Source organism: Oncorhynchus nerka, linkage group LG13 (genome assembly GCF_034236695.1).
Source record: "Oncorhynchus nerka isolate Pitt River linkage group LG13, Oner_Uvic_2.0, whole genome shotgun sequence".
NCBI classification, from domain to species: domain Eukaryota; kingdom Metazoa; phylum Chordata; class Actinopteri; order Salmoniformes; family Salmonidae; genus Oncorhynchus; species Oncorhynchus nerka.
Genome location: NC_088408.1, coordinates 16432404 through 16446619, shown reverse-complemented (window position 1 = coordinate 16446619; position 14216 = coordinate 16432404). Strand labels below are relative to the sequence as shown.

The window sequence follows — 14216 nt, the reverse complement described above, 5'->3', positions numbered from 1 at the left end:
CCAGAGAATGACAGAATTTGATGACAAAGTTTGCCCACAAGAAGGACCGCCGCGCCACCTTCCTGTTCAAGTGAGCACAGCACAAAAATGGTAAGTCAAAATATTGGCATAATGTATTATATGCTACTGCATAAATGATGTAATAGGCCAGGGATATACAGTGCATTCGGAAAGTATTCAGAACCCTTGACCTTTTCCACATTTTGTTACGTTACAACCTTATTCTAAAATGTAATTGTTTTTTTCCTCATCAATCTCCACACAATAGTATACAATGAGAAAGCAAAAACAGTACATTTTTCATTTTGGGAAATGTATTGAAAATAAAAACTGAAATATCACATTTACATAAGCATTCAGTCCTTTTACTCAGTACTTTGTTGAAGCACCTTTACCAGCAGTTACAGTCTCGAGTCTTCTTGGGAATGACGCTACAAACTTGGAACAACTGTATTTGGGGAGTTTCTTCCATTCTTCTCTACAGACCCTCTCAAGCTCTGTCAGGTTGGATGAGGAGTGTTAATCAATTTTAGAATAAGGCTGTAATGTAACAGAATGTCAAGGGGGAAAAGTCAAGGGGTCTGAATACTTTGCGAATGGACTGTATAAAGGGCAACTGAAATAATTGTTAAGGGGAATTCAAGTTTAAATCTCATGGATATAATACTTTGCATATGTCCCAGGATGCTTTGCAGTGCTACATTCCCAACTCCAAATGTTAGTTTTGATTGAAAACAAACATCTTACCTGTTAATGGGTCCAGCTTCAGTCAGTTGATTCTAGCCATCCTTTATGCTTGTTCTAGTCGAGCAGGTTAGTCTCCTATTCAGAGGACCCCCACTTTTGTTAGTGTCTTATTGGTCAAGGTCACACCAAATACTTAGGCTGAATGAGATGTAGTGCTATCAGCAGCCTTGATTCCCGGGACTTCAGTTTCAGTTAGTCTATGACCCCAACATGATGTGTGGTCAGAAATGTGCTTTCCCAATCCTAATGAGCACTTCCACAGTTTTCCCTCCTGCTGAACTTTTCCTCTCGTTGACTGAATCCCTGTATGTCTGATGTTTAATTGTGCATGCATCTAAACGACCACATAGTTAATGTCAGTTATTACTGCACATGATTCTCAGATATCTGAACCATGAGTGGTCAGATGTGTGTGTGATGTGTGAGTGTGGACATCTTCCATTAAACTCCCCTTAACTTGGACATCTGCCTCATCCTTGTTCTGACCGGACATTCTGTAGTGGTTGCTACCAGCCTTAAGCCAGTACCTAAGGTTTCTTATTATATTATATTCATGGTCCTTTGATTCTCTACAACCCTACACCTTTTTTTCCTGCTGTGAATACGCATATGGAATTTAAATGTGCTTTCCTAATCACCAAATAATTGTAAATAAAATCATTTAACTACATAATGTAAAAACATATGTCAAATTGATGTTGAATATAAGAGCCAGATGCTCTCTTAATTCTACCCGGATGAGTTTCAGTGGTCTGGTGTGCAGGCTTCGAACTTGTAGCTGATGAGAGTCAAAGTGGTTTAATTCCACCTTCTGGGCAACACTGAAAATATGTCTGCTTTCCTCTGAGAAAAATAAAAAAATTGGCAAGATGGTTATGGAAAACAGCCGAAGTGGAATGAATTTCCAACAATAACAGAACTGTAGTAAAATGCACTTCAATCTAAAAAGCAATTATCACATTCCCTTTTCAAAGCAAAAAACCCAGTCTTCACACAAGTTTTACTACAAACACTATTAGACACAGTCAAGATTGCATTTATGTAACAACAGCAGATGTGAGATGCATCAATACAAGTTATGTAACCTACCTCAGTTACCTCACACTGTATGCACATGATGTGGGTTCAGCTATGCCTATCTCTCACAGTTCAACCATATATACAGTCCATTCGGAAAGTATTCAGACCCCTTGACATTTTCCACATGTTATTCTAAAATGTATTAAATACTTCTTTTTTTTCCTCATCAATCTACACACAATAACCCAGGCTTTTAGACATTTTTGCAAATGTATTAAAAGTAAAAAACAGAAACACCTTATTTACATAGGTATTACGACCCTTTTCTATAACACGAAATTGAGGTCAGGTGCATCCTGTTTTCATTAATCATCCTTGAGATGTTTCAAACAGTTGATTGGAGTCCATCTGTGGTAAATTCAATTGATTGTACATGATTTGGAAAGGCACACACCTGTCTATGTGAGTTCCCACAGTTGACAGTGCATGTCAGAGCAAAAACCAATCCATGAGGTCAAAGCAATTGTCTGTAGAGCTCTGAGACAGGATCGTGTTGAGGCACAGATCTGGGGAATGATACCAAAAAATGTCTGCATTATTGAAGAACCCCAAGAACACAGTGGCCTCCATCATTCTGAAATGGAAGAAGTTTATAACCACCAAGACTTCATAGAGCTGTCCGCCCGGCCAAGATGAGCAATCGGGGGAGAAGGGCATTGGTCAGGGACGTGAACAAGAACCCAATGGTCACTGACAGAGCTCCAGCGTTCCTTTGTGGAGATGGGAGAATCTTCCAGAAGGACAACCATCTCTGCAGCACTTCACAAATCAGGCCTTTATGGTAGAGTGGCCAGACAGAAGCCACTCCTCAGTAACATTTCAGTTTTTTATTTTTAATACATTTTCCAAAATTATTTTTTTTTGCTGTTTTTTCTCTCATTATGTGAAGATTGATGAGGACAAAAAAAAAACATTTTAATAAATTTTAGAATAAGGCTGTAATGGAACAAAATATGGAAAACGTCAAGGGGTCTGAATACTTTCCAAATGCATTGTATAAATGCAGATGCCAAGTTGGCTGCGAGGGATTTAGGTCTCCACTGATGAAAACATATGTTGTGGCCTATGAATAATGTGAGACACGGTGTGCTGTGGACAAGACTCTTGGAACACCATGTTCTCCTTAAATACTTACAGGAACAGCAGCCAGGGATTAAGACCCTCCACGGATATACCCTGTGCCCTGCCATTGTCCGCTCTGAAAAGAGGAGCATGTTAATCACACATAACGCCCAGAGTTGAGCAGAGGGTCTGGTGAGCTCAGAATGAATGCATACACACACCATCCCAATAGGTGTAATTGTGGTCAGAAAGAGAAAGGCTAAACACCACACACACACGCACACACACACAGGGGGAATCACTTTTCTCCTTTACATAGAAATTCTGACTTCAATTTTTCTATAGTTTTTATATTCAATTTTTTTTCAACACTCTTCTATCAATCAATATTTAATTAGGTTTCTTATCTACTGTTCCTCTGGACAACACAATGCAGACCATCTCAGTCTGTTGTGAGGGGCGGCTAAATGCCGAAGGGAGAGGACAAAAGACTGCAGTAAATTAAAGCTCATCCACTTTACATAATGAGGGAGACGGACATATAAAAGAAGTCTGCCTTGAGGTCCAGCTGAAAAAGTCCTAGAGAGAATAAATAAAATATGTGTGCTTAAATACAGCAGTTATATGGCAATAACCACATCCAACCTCTGCTTACATCCGCTTGCTTCTGTCCAGATCTTTTACTCTGATTTCACAATTCATTCGCGGTTTCCTGTTTCCTGAGCGACATGTTGTTTTATCTGAAGCCCGAAGAAGCTAAGCCTACAGCTCTCATCTCTGCAGCGCTGGACGGAAACACTCTTGTATGTGACGTCAATTAAAACCGTGGTAGCTACCCACACACTTCAGCTCTGACGGCAATTGTCCTTTTTTTGGATGCCTGCGTCAGCAAGACCTTTTTAAAATCACCACATGGCATACATGGAATCAGTTGACCATATTTGCAATTTCCATGATGTGTTAAAGAGTTTTTCAGACATTGTATTATCACCGAGGTACCGGATCTAGAATTTATCCCATTTGGCTATAAATAAGTTTCAGTCTTCACAGTCGCAGCTACCTCCGTCTCACGGTGCGCCTGGATGATGACGTGCTCGTCCAGGCAGAACGATAGATTTCAACAGCATCACTTCATTAAATATAGTCTTTCTATTGACAAATTAACTATTTAATTGGTACTAGTAAACGGCGACTAAATAATTAGAGTTTTGTCCACTGCATTCTGAGTGTTTGTTGGCTCGCGGAACACACGGACCATGCATCTGAACCACTCCGCGGACCACGAGAACACTCTCCGTGGCGGGAAAAGGAGTCAGCTCGAGCTCTCCTCCGACGCCATCAATAGTTGGGCATCCTCAAAATCCCAACAGGTATTCGTATGCATATTCTACATAAATAAAAATTACACGTTTGCTTCAAATAGCCTACTTTGTGAAAAAAAGACCATATATAGGCTATATTGATTGGTTGGTTAATTATGATCAAATGGAAATGAAGTGTAGGCAAGGTAAATAGGCTGAGGCAACAATTTCATTATTGAGTAGTACTACTTGGAAACAAGCTAAGACTGAAGCAGCCATAGCCTACCACTTTATAATGCAAAAGCTCATGTAGCCTACTGTGTTTCAATTGTTATTTTTCTCTCCCTTGCCAGTATCCTGTCAAAATGCAGCTACCCAGCAGTTCCTTCGTCCCCACCATCAATGCCATCACGTCCAGTCAGGAGCTGCAGTGGATGATCCAGCCAGCCATTCTAGCCTCCAAGCCTGGCCACTGCCTACCCTCTCACCCCTACCAGCCCCTGGACATCAGCAGTAGCCTGGGGCCTGGGAGCCACACAAGGCTCGGGGTAATACGGACAGTGGGCAACACGCATGGAAGGAGCAGGCGTAGTGATCAGGTAACAGTAAGCAAAGACACTGTACAGGAAGGCCGAGAGGCTTTGACTAAGGGATATGGATATGTTGTTAAAATTGTGGATATAATAATGATAAAATACTGTTATTGCAATATACAGTTTTTCACAGTAGATCAAAATATCAATGTATTCATACTGCAATATATTTTATTTCTGTAAGTAGCCTATAGCAGTGGTTCCCAACTCAGTACAGCTTTAAACTTTTTTGGGACGTTATTAATATTAGAATGTACATGGTGCAATTTCTAAATTGGGTAGTGCATCATCAGTTCCTCTTGTCAGTTCCCCAGGGCTACAGGGTAGCCTAGTGGTTAGAGCGTTGGACTAGTAACCGAAAGGTTGCAAGTTCAAATCCCCGAGCTGACAAGGTACTACCCCTGCCCACTGTTCCTAGGCCGTCATTGAAAATAAGAATTTGTTCTTAACTGACTTGCCTAGTAAAATAAAGGTAAAACTAAAAATTGTCATTTGTCAGAAATGACCAGATTAACCAGCTAATGTTTTTTTATTTAGGTTTTTAACCCATATATATTGTTGTACATTTTTTTTCACTGAAATATCACATGCATACACATTAAGCATGGCAAAATGTGTAGATTTGCAGGAAATAAGCTTACAACCAGCAAAATTCTCTCCACCAACAAGGAGTGTGAACAGTTTGTGTCATGAACAGTGCTTGTGCCTATAGAAATAGATGCTGGAAGGGGGGCCCCGAATGAAAAGGTTTGGGAACCACTGGTCTATAGTATCTCTCATGTTAGAGTTGACCGTTTTTATTCAAATGAATGACATATCCAGCCGAATGCTGTTTCTCACTGTTTCTCACTGTTTTTCATCAACAGTTGAACCTAGCTGAAGAGGAGAGGAGAAGGTTGAGGAGAGAAAGGAACAAGCTGGCTGCTGCCAAGTGTCGCAACCACAGGAAGGAGCTGACCGACCAACTGCAAGGAGTGAGTCCAAACAGAGAGAATGACCAGTCAGTCAATACTGTAGCTCTACCTACCTACGGTTTTGTAAGTATAGATGGATGTTGATGGTTATGAACTATGAACTCTGTTGTCTGTCCTATAAGGAGACTGATGAACTGGAGAGAGAGCAGGCCTGCTTGAAGACCCAGGTTGAGAGGCTCCAGGAGGAGAGAGAGAAGCTGGAGCGCATGCTAGTGTCGCATGCCCCAGTGTGTCTACTGGGCTGTGATGGCCATCCCCATGCCCAGCCACTGCCCCCTCCTGCCCCGACCATGTACCCCACAGCCACCTCCCCCCTGGCCAAACCCCTGAGCCCCCCTCCCGCGATAAAGCAGGAGCCTCAGGAGGAGATGCTGTTCTCCTTTCACCACCATGAACACTGCACCATCAAACCCACCTTTCGCCATGTAGAAGAGTACTGTCCCAGTGTTGACAGCTTCACCATCCCGTCCATGGTGAGCTGCAGCCCAGCCCGTTTGGTGGATCTATCCTGTCCCATGCTGTCTCACCATCACCCCAGCCTGGGTGGGCAGGATAGGTCATTCCGGGAAGAGGCCCTTCCCAACAACTTGCTCTCCAAGCCTCTCCCTGGTAGTGACATGAGTCTTGAGGATGGACTACTGGGACCACGATTCTCCCCCAACTTGTTGACTCTGTAGGGCAATGATTTACAGTAAAGTGGACAAATATAATGTACAGCGCTATACTGTACTTTAATCACTATGGCATGTTCAGATGCTATTCTTTGAAATACTTGACCAGCAACTGATTTGGTCTGCCTGGTACAATGGAACTAATGGAATTGTCCCAAAAGTACAAACTCCATGCTAAGGCCTAGATTCAATCAGATCGATTGTTAAACTGTGATAGCAGACACACGAATAACAAATGTTTTTGCTGTCAGGAGTGGAACTGCGTTGGAGCCGTGATATCGGTGAGTAGCTGCTCTTGCAATCATTGTCAAGAATCCATATCTGTCCCCACTCGCTTTGGAAGTTCAGAGCGAGAAAGTGTAGCCTATATATAAATAATTACGCTCCATTTGAAAAATAATTAAAATATAAAGAGGATTTCTATCAGCCTAATTGATGTGTAGATTCCATCTCACATTCCAGTGTTCCATCTTGGAACAAGGCAGCATGGGATTTCTGTTAATGTGACTGTGAAGCCAATGGCAATATCCGCTTTAGGTATAATGTCTGGAGCCACTTGTGGATTTGACAGCCCTAACAGCAGTTCCACCTCTGACACCACCAAAACAACCGCAATGCTGATGTCACTAAAGCAGTTCTGATCGAATAGAGCACTTTCTCAAGCACAGACTAGGCTATAGTATACTGTCAAGTATCTAAAGGTTTTTGACATGTGTATTTTACTGAGCTCTGGAGAGGATTCTTCCCTTGTAAGAGGAAGATAAAGGTTTAACTAGATATTCTTTGTTAATCAGAAATTAACATCACAATTCCTTTACAAGTTTGGCTCTTGTCAATACTTCAATCATATCCATTTTCATAGTGAAAATCGGTTGACTGGTAGTTTGGTTTGTTAGACGCTAGATGGCGGTGCAAGACATTGCCTTGGCACAACTGTAAAGCACTACTGTAAATCACAATGGCAAATATTTATTAACCACTAGTTCTGTTTAGTATTTAATTATTTAATTGCTGTGCCATTTATTAAAGCCAATCTGTATGTAGAAGCCATTTTATGATTTTAAGTTGGAATAATGGGTTGTCACGACAACACTGAAAAATTTTCTACAATCAAATGTGATATGAACACAATGCAAACATTACTTACCATACATCTGAGGTAGAAGTGTCAAAGCAATATTGTCATCCACAATTATTTGCTATAATGTTGACCTTTATATTTATCTCATATTGTGTGTTATTCATTCTTGACGGTTTTCATTAGGTTTCAATGTATTATTCGAGGCAGTACAATAAATTAATAGGAAGAGTATTTGTTGTATAGTTTGCTGTGAGAAACATATTTTAAAATATGAATTGCTGGCAGTATGATCATAATATATATATACACTCAATTAGTATTTGATAGCATTGCCTTTAAATTCTTTAACTTGGGTCAAACATTTCAGGTAGCCTTCCACAAGCTTTCCACAATACGTTGGGTGAATTTTTGCCCATTCCGCCTGACAGAGCTGGTGTAACTGAGTCAGGTTTGTAGGCCTCCTTGCTCGCACACGCTTTTTCAGTTCTGCACAAATGTTCTGTAGGATTGAGGTCAGGGCTTTGTGATGGCCACTCCAATACCTTGACTTTGTTGTCCTTAAGTCATTTTGCCACAACTTTGGAAGTATGCTTGGGGTCATTGTCCATTTGGAAGACCCATTTGCAACCAAGTTTTAACTTCCTGACTGATGTCTTGAGATGTTGCTTCAATATATCCACATAATTTTCCTTCCTCATGAAGCCATCTATTTTGTGAAGTGCACCAGTCCCTCCTGCAGCAAATCACCCCTACAACATGATGCTGCCACCCCCGTGCTTCACAGTTGGGATGGTGTTCTTCAGCTTTCAAGCCTCCCCCTTTTTCCTCCAAACATGACAAGGGTCATTATGACCTTACAGTTGAACTTTTGTTTCATCAGACCAGAGGACATTTCTCCAAAAAGTACAGTCTTTGTCCCAATGTCCAGTTGCAAACCGTAGTCTGGCTTTTTTATGGCTGTTTTGGAGCAGTGGCTTGTTCCTTGCTGAGCGACCTTTCAGGTTATGTCGATATAGGGCTCGTTTACTGTGGATATAGATACTTGTGTACCTGTTTCCTCCAGCATCTTCACAAGGTCATTTGATGTTCTGGGAATGATTTGCACTTTTCGCACCAAAGTAGGTTCATATCTAAGAGACAGAACACGTCTTCTTCCTGAGCGGTATGACGGCTGAGTGGTCCCATGGTGTTTATACTTGCACACTATTGTTTGTACAGATGAACGTGGTACCTTCATGTCATTTGGAAATTGCTCCCAAGGATGAACTAGACTTGTGGAGGTCTACAATTTTGTTTCTGAGGTCTTGGCTGATTTCGTTAGATTTTCCCATGATGTCAAGCAAAGAGGCCCTGAGTTTGAAGGTAGGCCTTGAAATACATCCACAGGTACACCTCCAATTGACTCAAATGATGTCAGTTAGCCTATCAAAAGCTTCTAAAGCCATGACGTAATTTTCTGGAATTTTCCAAGCAAGCTGTTTAAAGTCACAGTCAACTTAGTGTATGTAAACTTCTGAACCGCTAGAATTGTGATACAGTGAATTATAAGTGAAATAATCTGTCTGTAAACAATTGTTGGAAAAATGACTTGTGTCATGCACAAAGTAGATGTCCTAGCGGACTTGCCAAAACTAAAGTTTGTTAACAAGAAATTTGTGGAGTGGTTGAAAAACAAGTTTTTCAAGTGTATGTAAACTTCCGACTTCAACTGTACATATGATGCAATTGTAACAGCTACATGGAGCATTTTGTAAGCTTTATAATACATTCAACTTAGAAGATGTATGCCACAAATTTACAACTAAACCAGAGGACCAAAAGGCAAAAATAATGTTCATTGTTTGCTTATGAACGTGTTACTTGAATGGTAACATTGAAATCATACAATCAAATCTATATTCCAATCATACTCCGCTGTTACTTTCAGCTGAGGGAAATTAGCAGTTGTCAGTTCTTGGAAGAATTCTGATTGAACTTTAACCTTCAGTATTGTTGACCTCTAGTCCTGTGTACTGATGCAAATCAGTACACATCACGGTCTATAAACGATCATGCACTCTTCCCCTCTTCTTAATGACATGATATTCATCACATACTTCCAGTTGATCTTGCATTTCCCAGACACATTATAGAAATCTATTCTCTGCTTCTAGCTTTTCTTCTCTCCATCCTTGTAAAGGTACTACAGTGTACTACTGTTATTGTTGCAAAACACTTATGAATTGCTGAGCAATCTGTAGATCTCCTGAGCTGGTTACTAAGCAACATATATATATTGTCCTTTTTTTGATGAGTTGGGAATGCCTTGATTCTCCATATGGAGTCAACTTACCATTGAAAGAGTAAGGTCAGTCTCTAGGTCCTGGAGCAATAGACTTTAGGTCCTGGAGCAATAGAAAGAAAGCTGCAGTGCCAGAGGACCTTGGAGCCCAACCGACACCCCTGTGGAAGGATTTCTACAGTGCCAGAGGTCCTTGGAGCCCAAACAACACCCCTGTGGAAGGATTTCTACAGTGCCAGAGGTCCTTGGAGCCCAACCGACACCCCCGTGGAAGGATTTCTACAGTGCCAGAGGTCCTTGGAGCCCAAACAACACCCCTGTGGAAGGATTTCTTCCTATTTCCCAAACTCCTCTTTAGCTGAGGGAAGGGAGTTGTGGTTGCATGCTGACAGAAGTGCTAGTGCTAGGACAATTGGACACAACTCATACGCCTTATTCTCTCTTCATATCAGCAGTAAACAAGAGAAGAAAAACGTTGTCATATGACCAACAGGAAGGAAGGCTGGATACTGTGGACTAGAGATCCCTTCTCTATTCATCAGCATATCATACTAATCTCAGTGTGTTGTTGAGGTGTGTGTTAATTAAAGGAGAAGACCCCATGAAGACTAGTGGACCTCAGGAAGACCCATGTAGACTCCCATGGACCCCAAGGAAGACTAGCATACCTCAGGAAGACCCATGTAGACTCCCGTGGACCCCAAGGAAGACTAGCAGACCTCCGGAAGACCCATGTAGACTAATGTTGACCCCAAAAAAGACTAGCAGACCTCAGGAAGACCTGTGTGGACTCCTGTGGACCCCAAGGAATTCTAGTGGACCCCAGGAAATCTGCAGTGGTCTAAATGTTCCATGCTGTAACGTTTAGGAAGGGAAATAAAGAGAAAAAGCCTAATGCAGCCTGGGAAGTATGCACCTGCATTGTTTTTCTCCTCCATTCACACTTAATTTCTCTACTACTTTCCTCTGGTAACTCCTCCTTTCCTTTCCTAATCTTCTCACCTGTCCTTTAATCTCTTTCCCATCCATCACCTGTGCTCTCATCACCTCCCTTTAAATCCTCCTCTCCTCACCTCCACTCTCATCCTCATTTCATCTACTCACTGAAGGATGAGAGGGGCCTTTGGGTCTGTTGTGGCATCCTTCAGACGCAGACCGCTAGAACACAAACATTTTCCTGATTCTGCATAAGGTCAGTACTGTCGTGACTCTTGTCTCTGTTTAGTGTTAGCGGTATAGTCACGGAACCTTTGCAGAGTTGCAAAAAAAAAGCCATCTCTCAGTCTGGCCAATAAAAATAAAAGATTAAGATGGGCAAAAGAACTCAGTCACTGGACAGAGGAACTCTGCCTAGAAGGCCAGCATCCCGGAGTCGCCTCGTCGCTGATGACATTGAGACTGGTGTTTTGCGGGTACTATTTAATGAAGCTGCCAATTGAGGACTTGTGAGACATCTGTTTCTCAAATTAGACACTCTAATGTACTTGTCCTCTTGCTCAGTTGTGCACCGGGGCCTCCCACTCCTCTTTCTCTTTTTTAATCCAGTCAGATAAACACTCCAAACAGCCTACCCGACCGCTCGGGGTGTCCGCATGGTCCTAAAGCACACAGGTTCCTGGTTTTATATCACATTCCAATGATAAAACTTGGGGGTGGGGGAAAAATTCAATTTCAGGATGTGTCCCGCCAGTGGAAATTGCGCCCCTGTGTTTTACTGTATACCATCTTCTCATGTCAGATAGCGCTGTGTGACGTGTTAGGATGACGCCGTCTGACGGAAGACAATGACCATGACTAATTGACACAGGGTGCAAAAACATGGACTATAGTCTTGACAGAAAAGGTGGACATGGGGATGATGAACTGGAGAAAACAACTATTTTATATGGATTCAGGGGATGTTCTATACCTTACATTTACCATGGCATTGGTGAATACTCGTTTCTGACTGGATTGAAGGGCATTATAGATTCTCTACGTCTTTCATTATTTTCCATAGAATGCAACGCCCCTTGTTTATTATACCTTACATAATGCATGTGATCATTTTCATCACTGCTTGTCATTTGCAGTTGCACAATTGTTACCACAGCAAATTATGTTACCGGTTTACAATGGCTATTATATAGTATTTACTACAGTTAAGTTATATTTACTCTTCTTGTCTCTAACTTGTATAAAATATTATACAGGTATATTCCTCCTAGCTAGGAGCACGAGCATGATGAGGGAACTGTCTTTTTCGAGGTGAGAAAAGACTCCCTGAGTCAGTCATTGTACCCTGCTCCAGGCTGGATGGATGCTCATCCTGTTGATTAGGACCCAAAGAGGCTGCTCTATTGAGTGAATATCCTTTCCGTCTGGAGCTCCAGTACACCACACAACCACAATGAGGATTTAAACACCTCTCACGGGGTATTTATGGGGATGAACACCACAAAGTGCTCGTCTCCCACTCTCCCATCCTAAATGCTCCACGGTACGCTCCATAGCCAATGAGGTCATAGGGTGAAACTCTAACCAATTTTTGTTTCTGTTATTAGGAGGAAGAGTGAAATCTCATTCTACTGCTTTCAGATTAGCTCATCAGTAGCCATGTGATGTGCCGAGCTGAACTAAGCTATGCCAAGTTAAGTTGAAAATAAAATAACAAAACCAGCGCTGTGTGGTTCGGGTCGGCACAATAGGGTGGAAATTATGGTATAAGTTTTCCATAGCTGAGGGGCCACAGAGTGACATGGGCCCCAGACTTTCCAGAACTTAATCTGTGATGAAAGAGGTTTGGTTTCAGGTTGAAAACACTATATCACTCTTACAGCTACAGGGTGTACTCAACAGTACAGTTAGACTCCTTTTATCTCCCTCTCTCTCTCGCTCTCTCTCATTTCTATTATCATGTGGATAAAAGATTCAGACAAGACTGGCACTATTTTAAGTACTCATGGCCTTTCATTAATGATTCTCTATTGTTGTATATTCTCTATAAAATATATAAAGAAAAACCTGTGGGTATGTAAACGGTGATAAAACATTGATAAAACGTTTATCTGTGAGTACACAGCCCATCATTCTCTACCGCAGCATCGATATTCAACAAAGCCTTAGATAGAACAATCACATTTCAAGACGAAAGCTTCTCTTTTATTATGGATACATTGATGTCCCCTTCCTCAATAGTTATTTTGGTGAGCTTCCATTCAGTAATGAAAAGAGAATGCATTTCCTGCTGTGTGTGTCTGGTGTCCCGTGGTGATGATGTCAGAGGGTTCCATTCTGATGGACTGTCAGGGGAGCATCCTGCCAACTGTTGCCAAGTGACAACATTAGAAGCAGGGGAATCAGCATGTCAACCAGGACTAGTATGAATTCCCACCACAAATAAGTCAACCTATAAAGGAAGTATTTATGAATTAGATAAAGGGAATATGCCTGCAGGGAGTGTAGGCCTGTATCACTAAAGTCAAAATGCATTAATAAGTATATAGAACGTGTAGGGAGTGTACAGAGTTGACAATGCACCCTTTAAATACACACTTTACAAACAGTATGCGTCCTTATTTGTTGTTTTGTCTGCTACCATAGGGCTCTATAGTGTGACCATTTTACGCGAATATGCGCCTAAATATTTTTGTATTTTTATTTAGGAGCATCAGTGCGCCTAGAAAATGAAGGATTCTAGCTTCATTACCTACAATATTTTGCATCGTGCTCCTAAATGTATTTGTGTGAGCCTACATGTTTCAATTTAGGTGCACACGTACTCCTTATAAAAAAGGTCAGCATAGAGCCCTGCACTATGGGTGGTATAGAAGGTAGAGTAAATGTCATCAGGTTTGAGGAGTAACTGATTACAAAGAAAACTGTAATCAATTACAGTGCATTCAGTAAGTATTCAGACCACTTCCCTTTTTCCAGATTTTGTTACATTACAGCCATATTCTAAAATTGATTAAATATCAATCAAATGTATTTATAAAGCAATCTTATAACATCAGCTGATGTCACAAAGTGCTGTACAGAAACCCAGCCTAAAACCCCAAACAGCAAGCAATGCAGGTGTAGAGGCATGCTGGCTAGGAAAAACTCCCTAGAAAGGTCAGAGGGGTGGCCAGTCCTCCTCTGACTGTGCCGGGTGGAGATAACTGAATATGGCCAAGATGTTCAAATGTCAAAGATGACCAACAGGGTCAAATAATAATAATCAGAGTGGTTTTAGAGAGGTGCAACAGGTTAGCACCTCAGGAGTAATTGTCAGTTGGCTTTTCATAGCCGGTCATTCAGAGTATCTCTACCGCTCCTGCTGTCTCTAGAGAGTTGAAAAACAGCAGGTCTGGGACAGGTAGCACGTCCAGTGAACAGGTCAGACATTTTTTCCTCATCAATCTACACACAATACCGAAAAATGACAAAGCAAAAACAGGTTTTT

At 41.5% G+C, this 14216-nt stretch overlaps 1 protein-coding gene across 1 annotated transcript; it reads left to right on the top strand.

Annotated features, from left to right (window-relative positions):
* Positions 1 to 3717: 3717 nt before the first annotated feature.
* LOC115140447 (fos-related antigen 2-like) lies at positions 3718 to 7740 on the top strand. The gene is made up of 4 exons (XM_029678778.2): positions 3718 to 4259; positions 4544 to 4789; positions 5650 to 5757; positions 5880 to 7740. Exons 1-4 carry the CDS (start codon positions 4146 to 4148, stop codon positions 6432 to 6434), a joined length of 1023 nt encoding a protein of 340 aa, XP_029534638.1. The 5' UTR covers positions 3718 to 4145; the 3' UTR covers positions 6435 to 7740.
* The last annotated feature ends 6476 nt before the right edge of the window (positions 7741 to 14216 follow it).

Excerpts from the sequence above, each read along its gene's own strand:
- LOC115140447 (XM_029678778.2), top strand. The coding sequence starts at position 4,146 with ATGCATCTGAACCACTCCGCGGACCACGAGAACACTCTCCGTGGCGGG. Across the intron at positions 4,260-4,543 it reads CATCCTCAAAATCCCAACAG|TATCCTGTCAAAATGCAGCT; the intron begins GTATTCGTATGC and ends CTCCCTTGCCAG. Across the intron at positions 5,758-5,879 it reads TGACCGACCAACTGCAAGGA|GAGACTGATGAACTGGAGAG; the intron begins GTGAGTCCAAAC and ends CTGTCCTATAAG.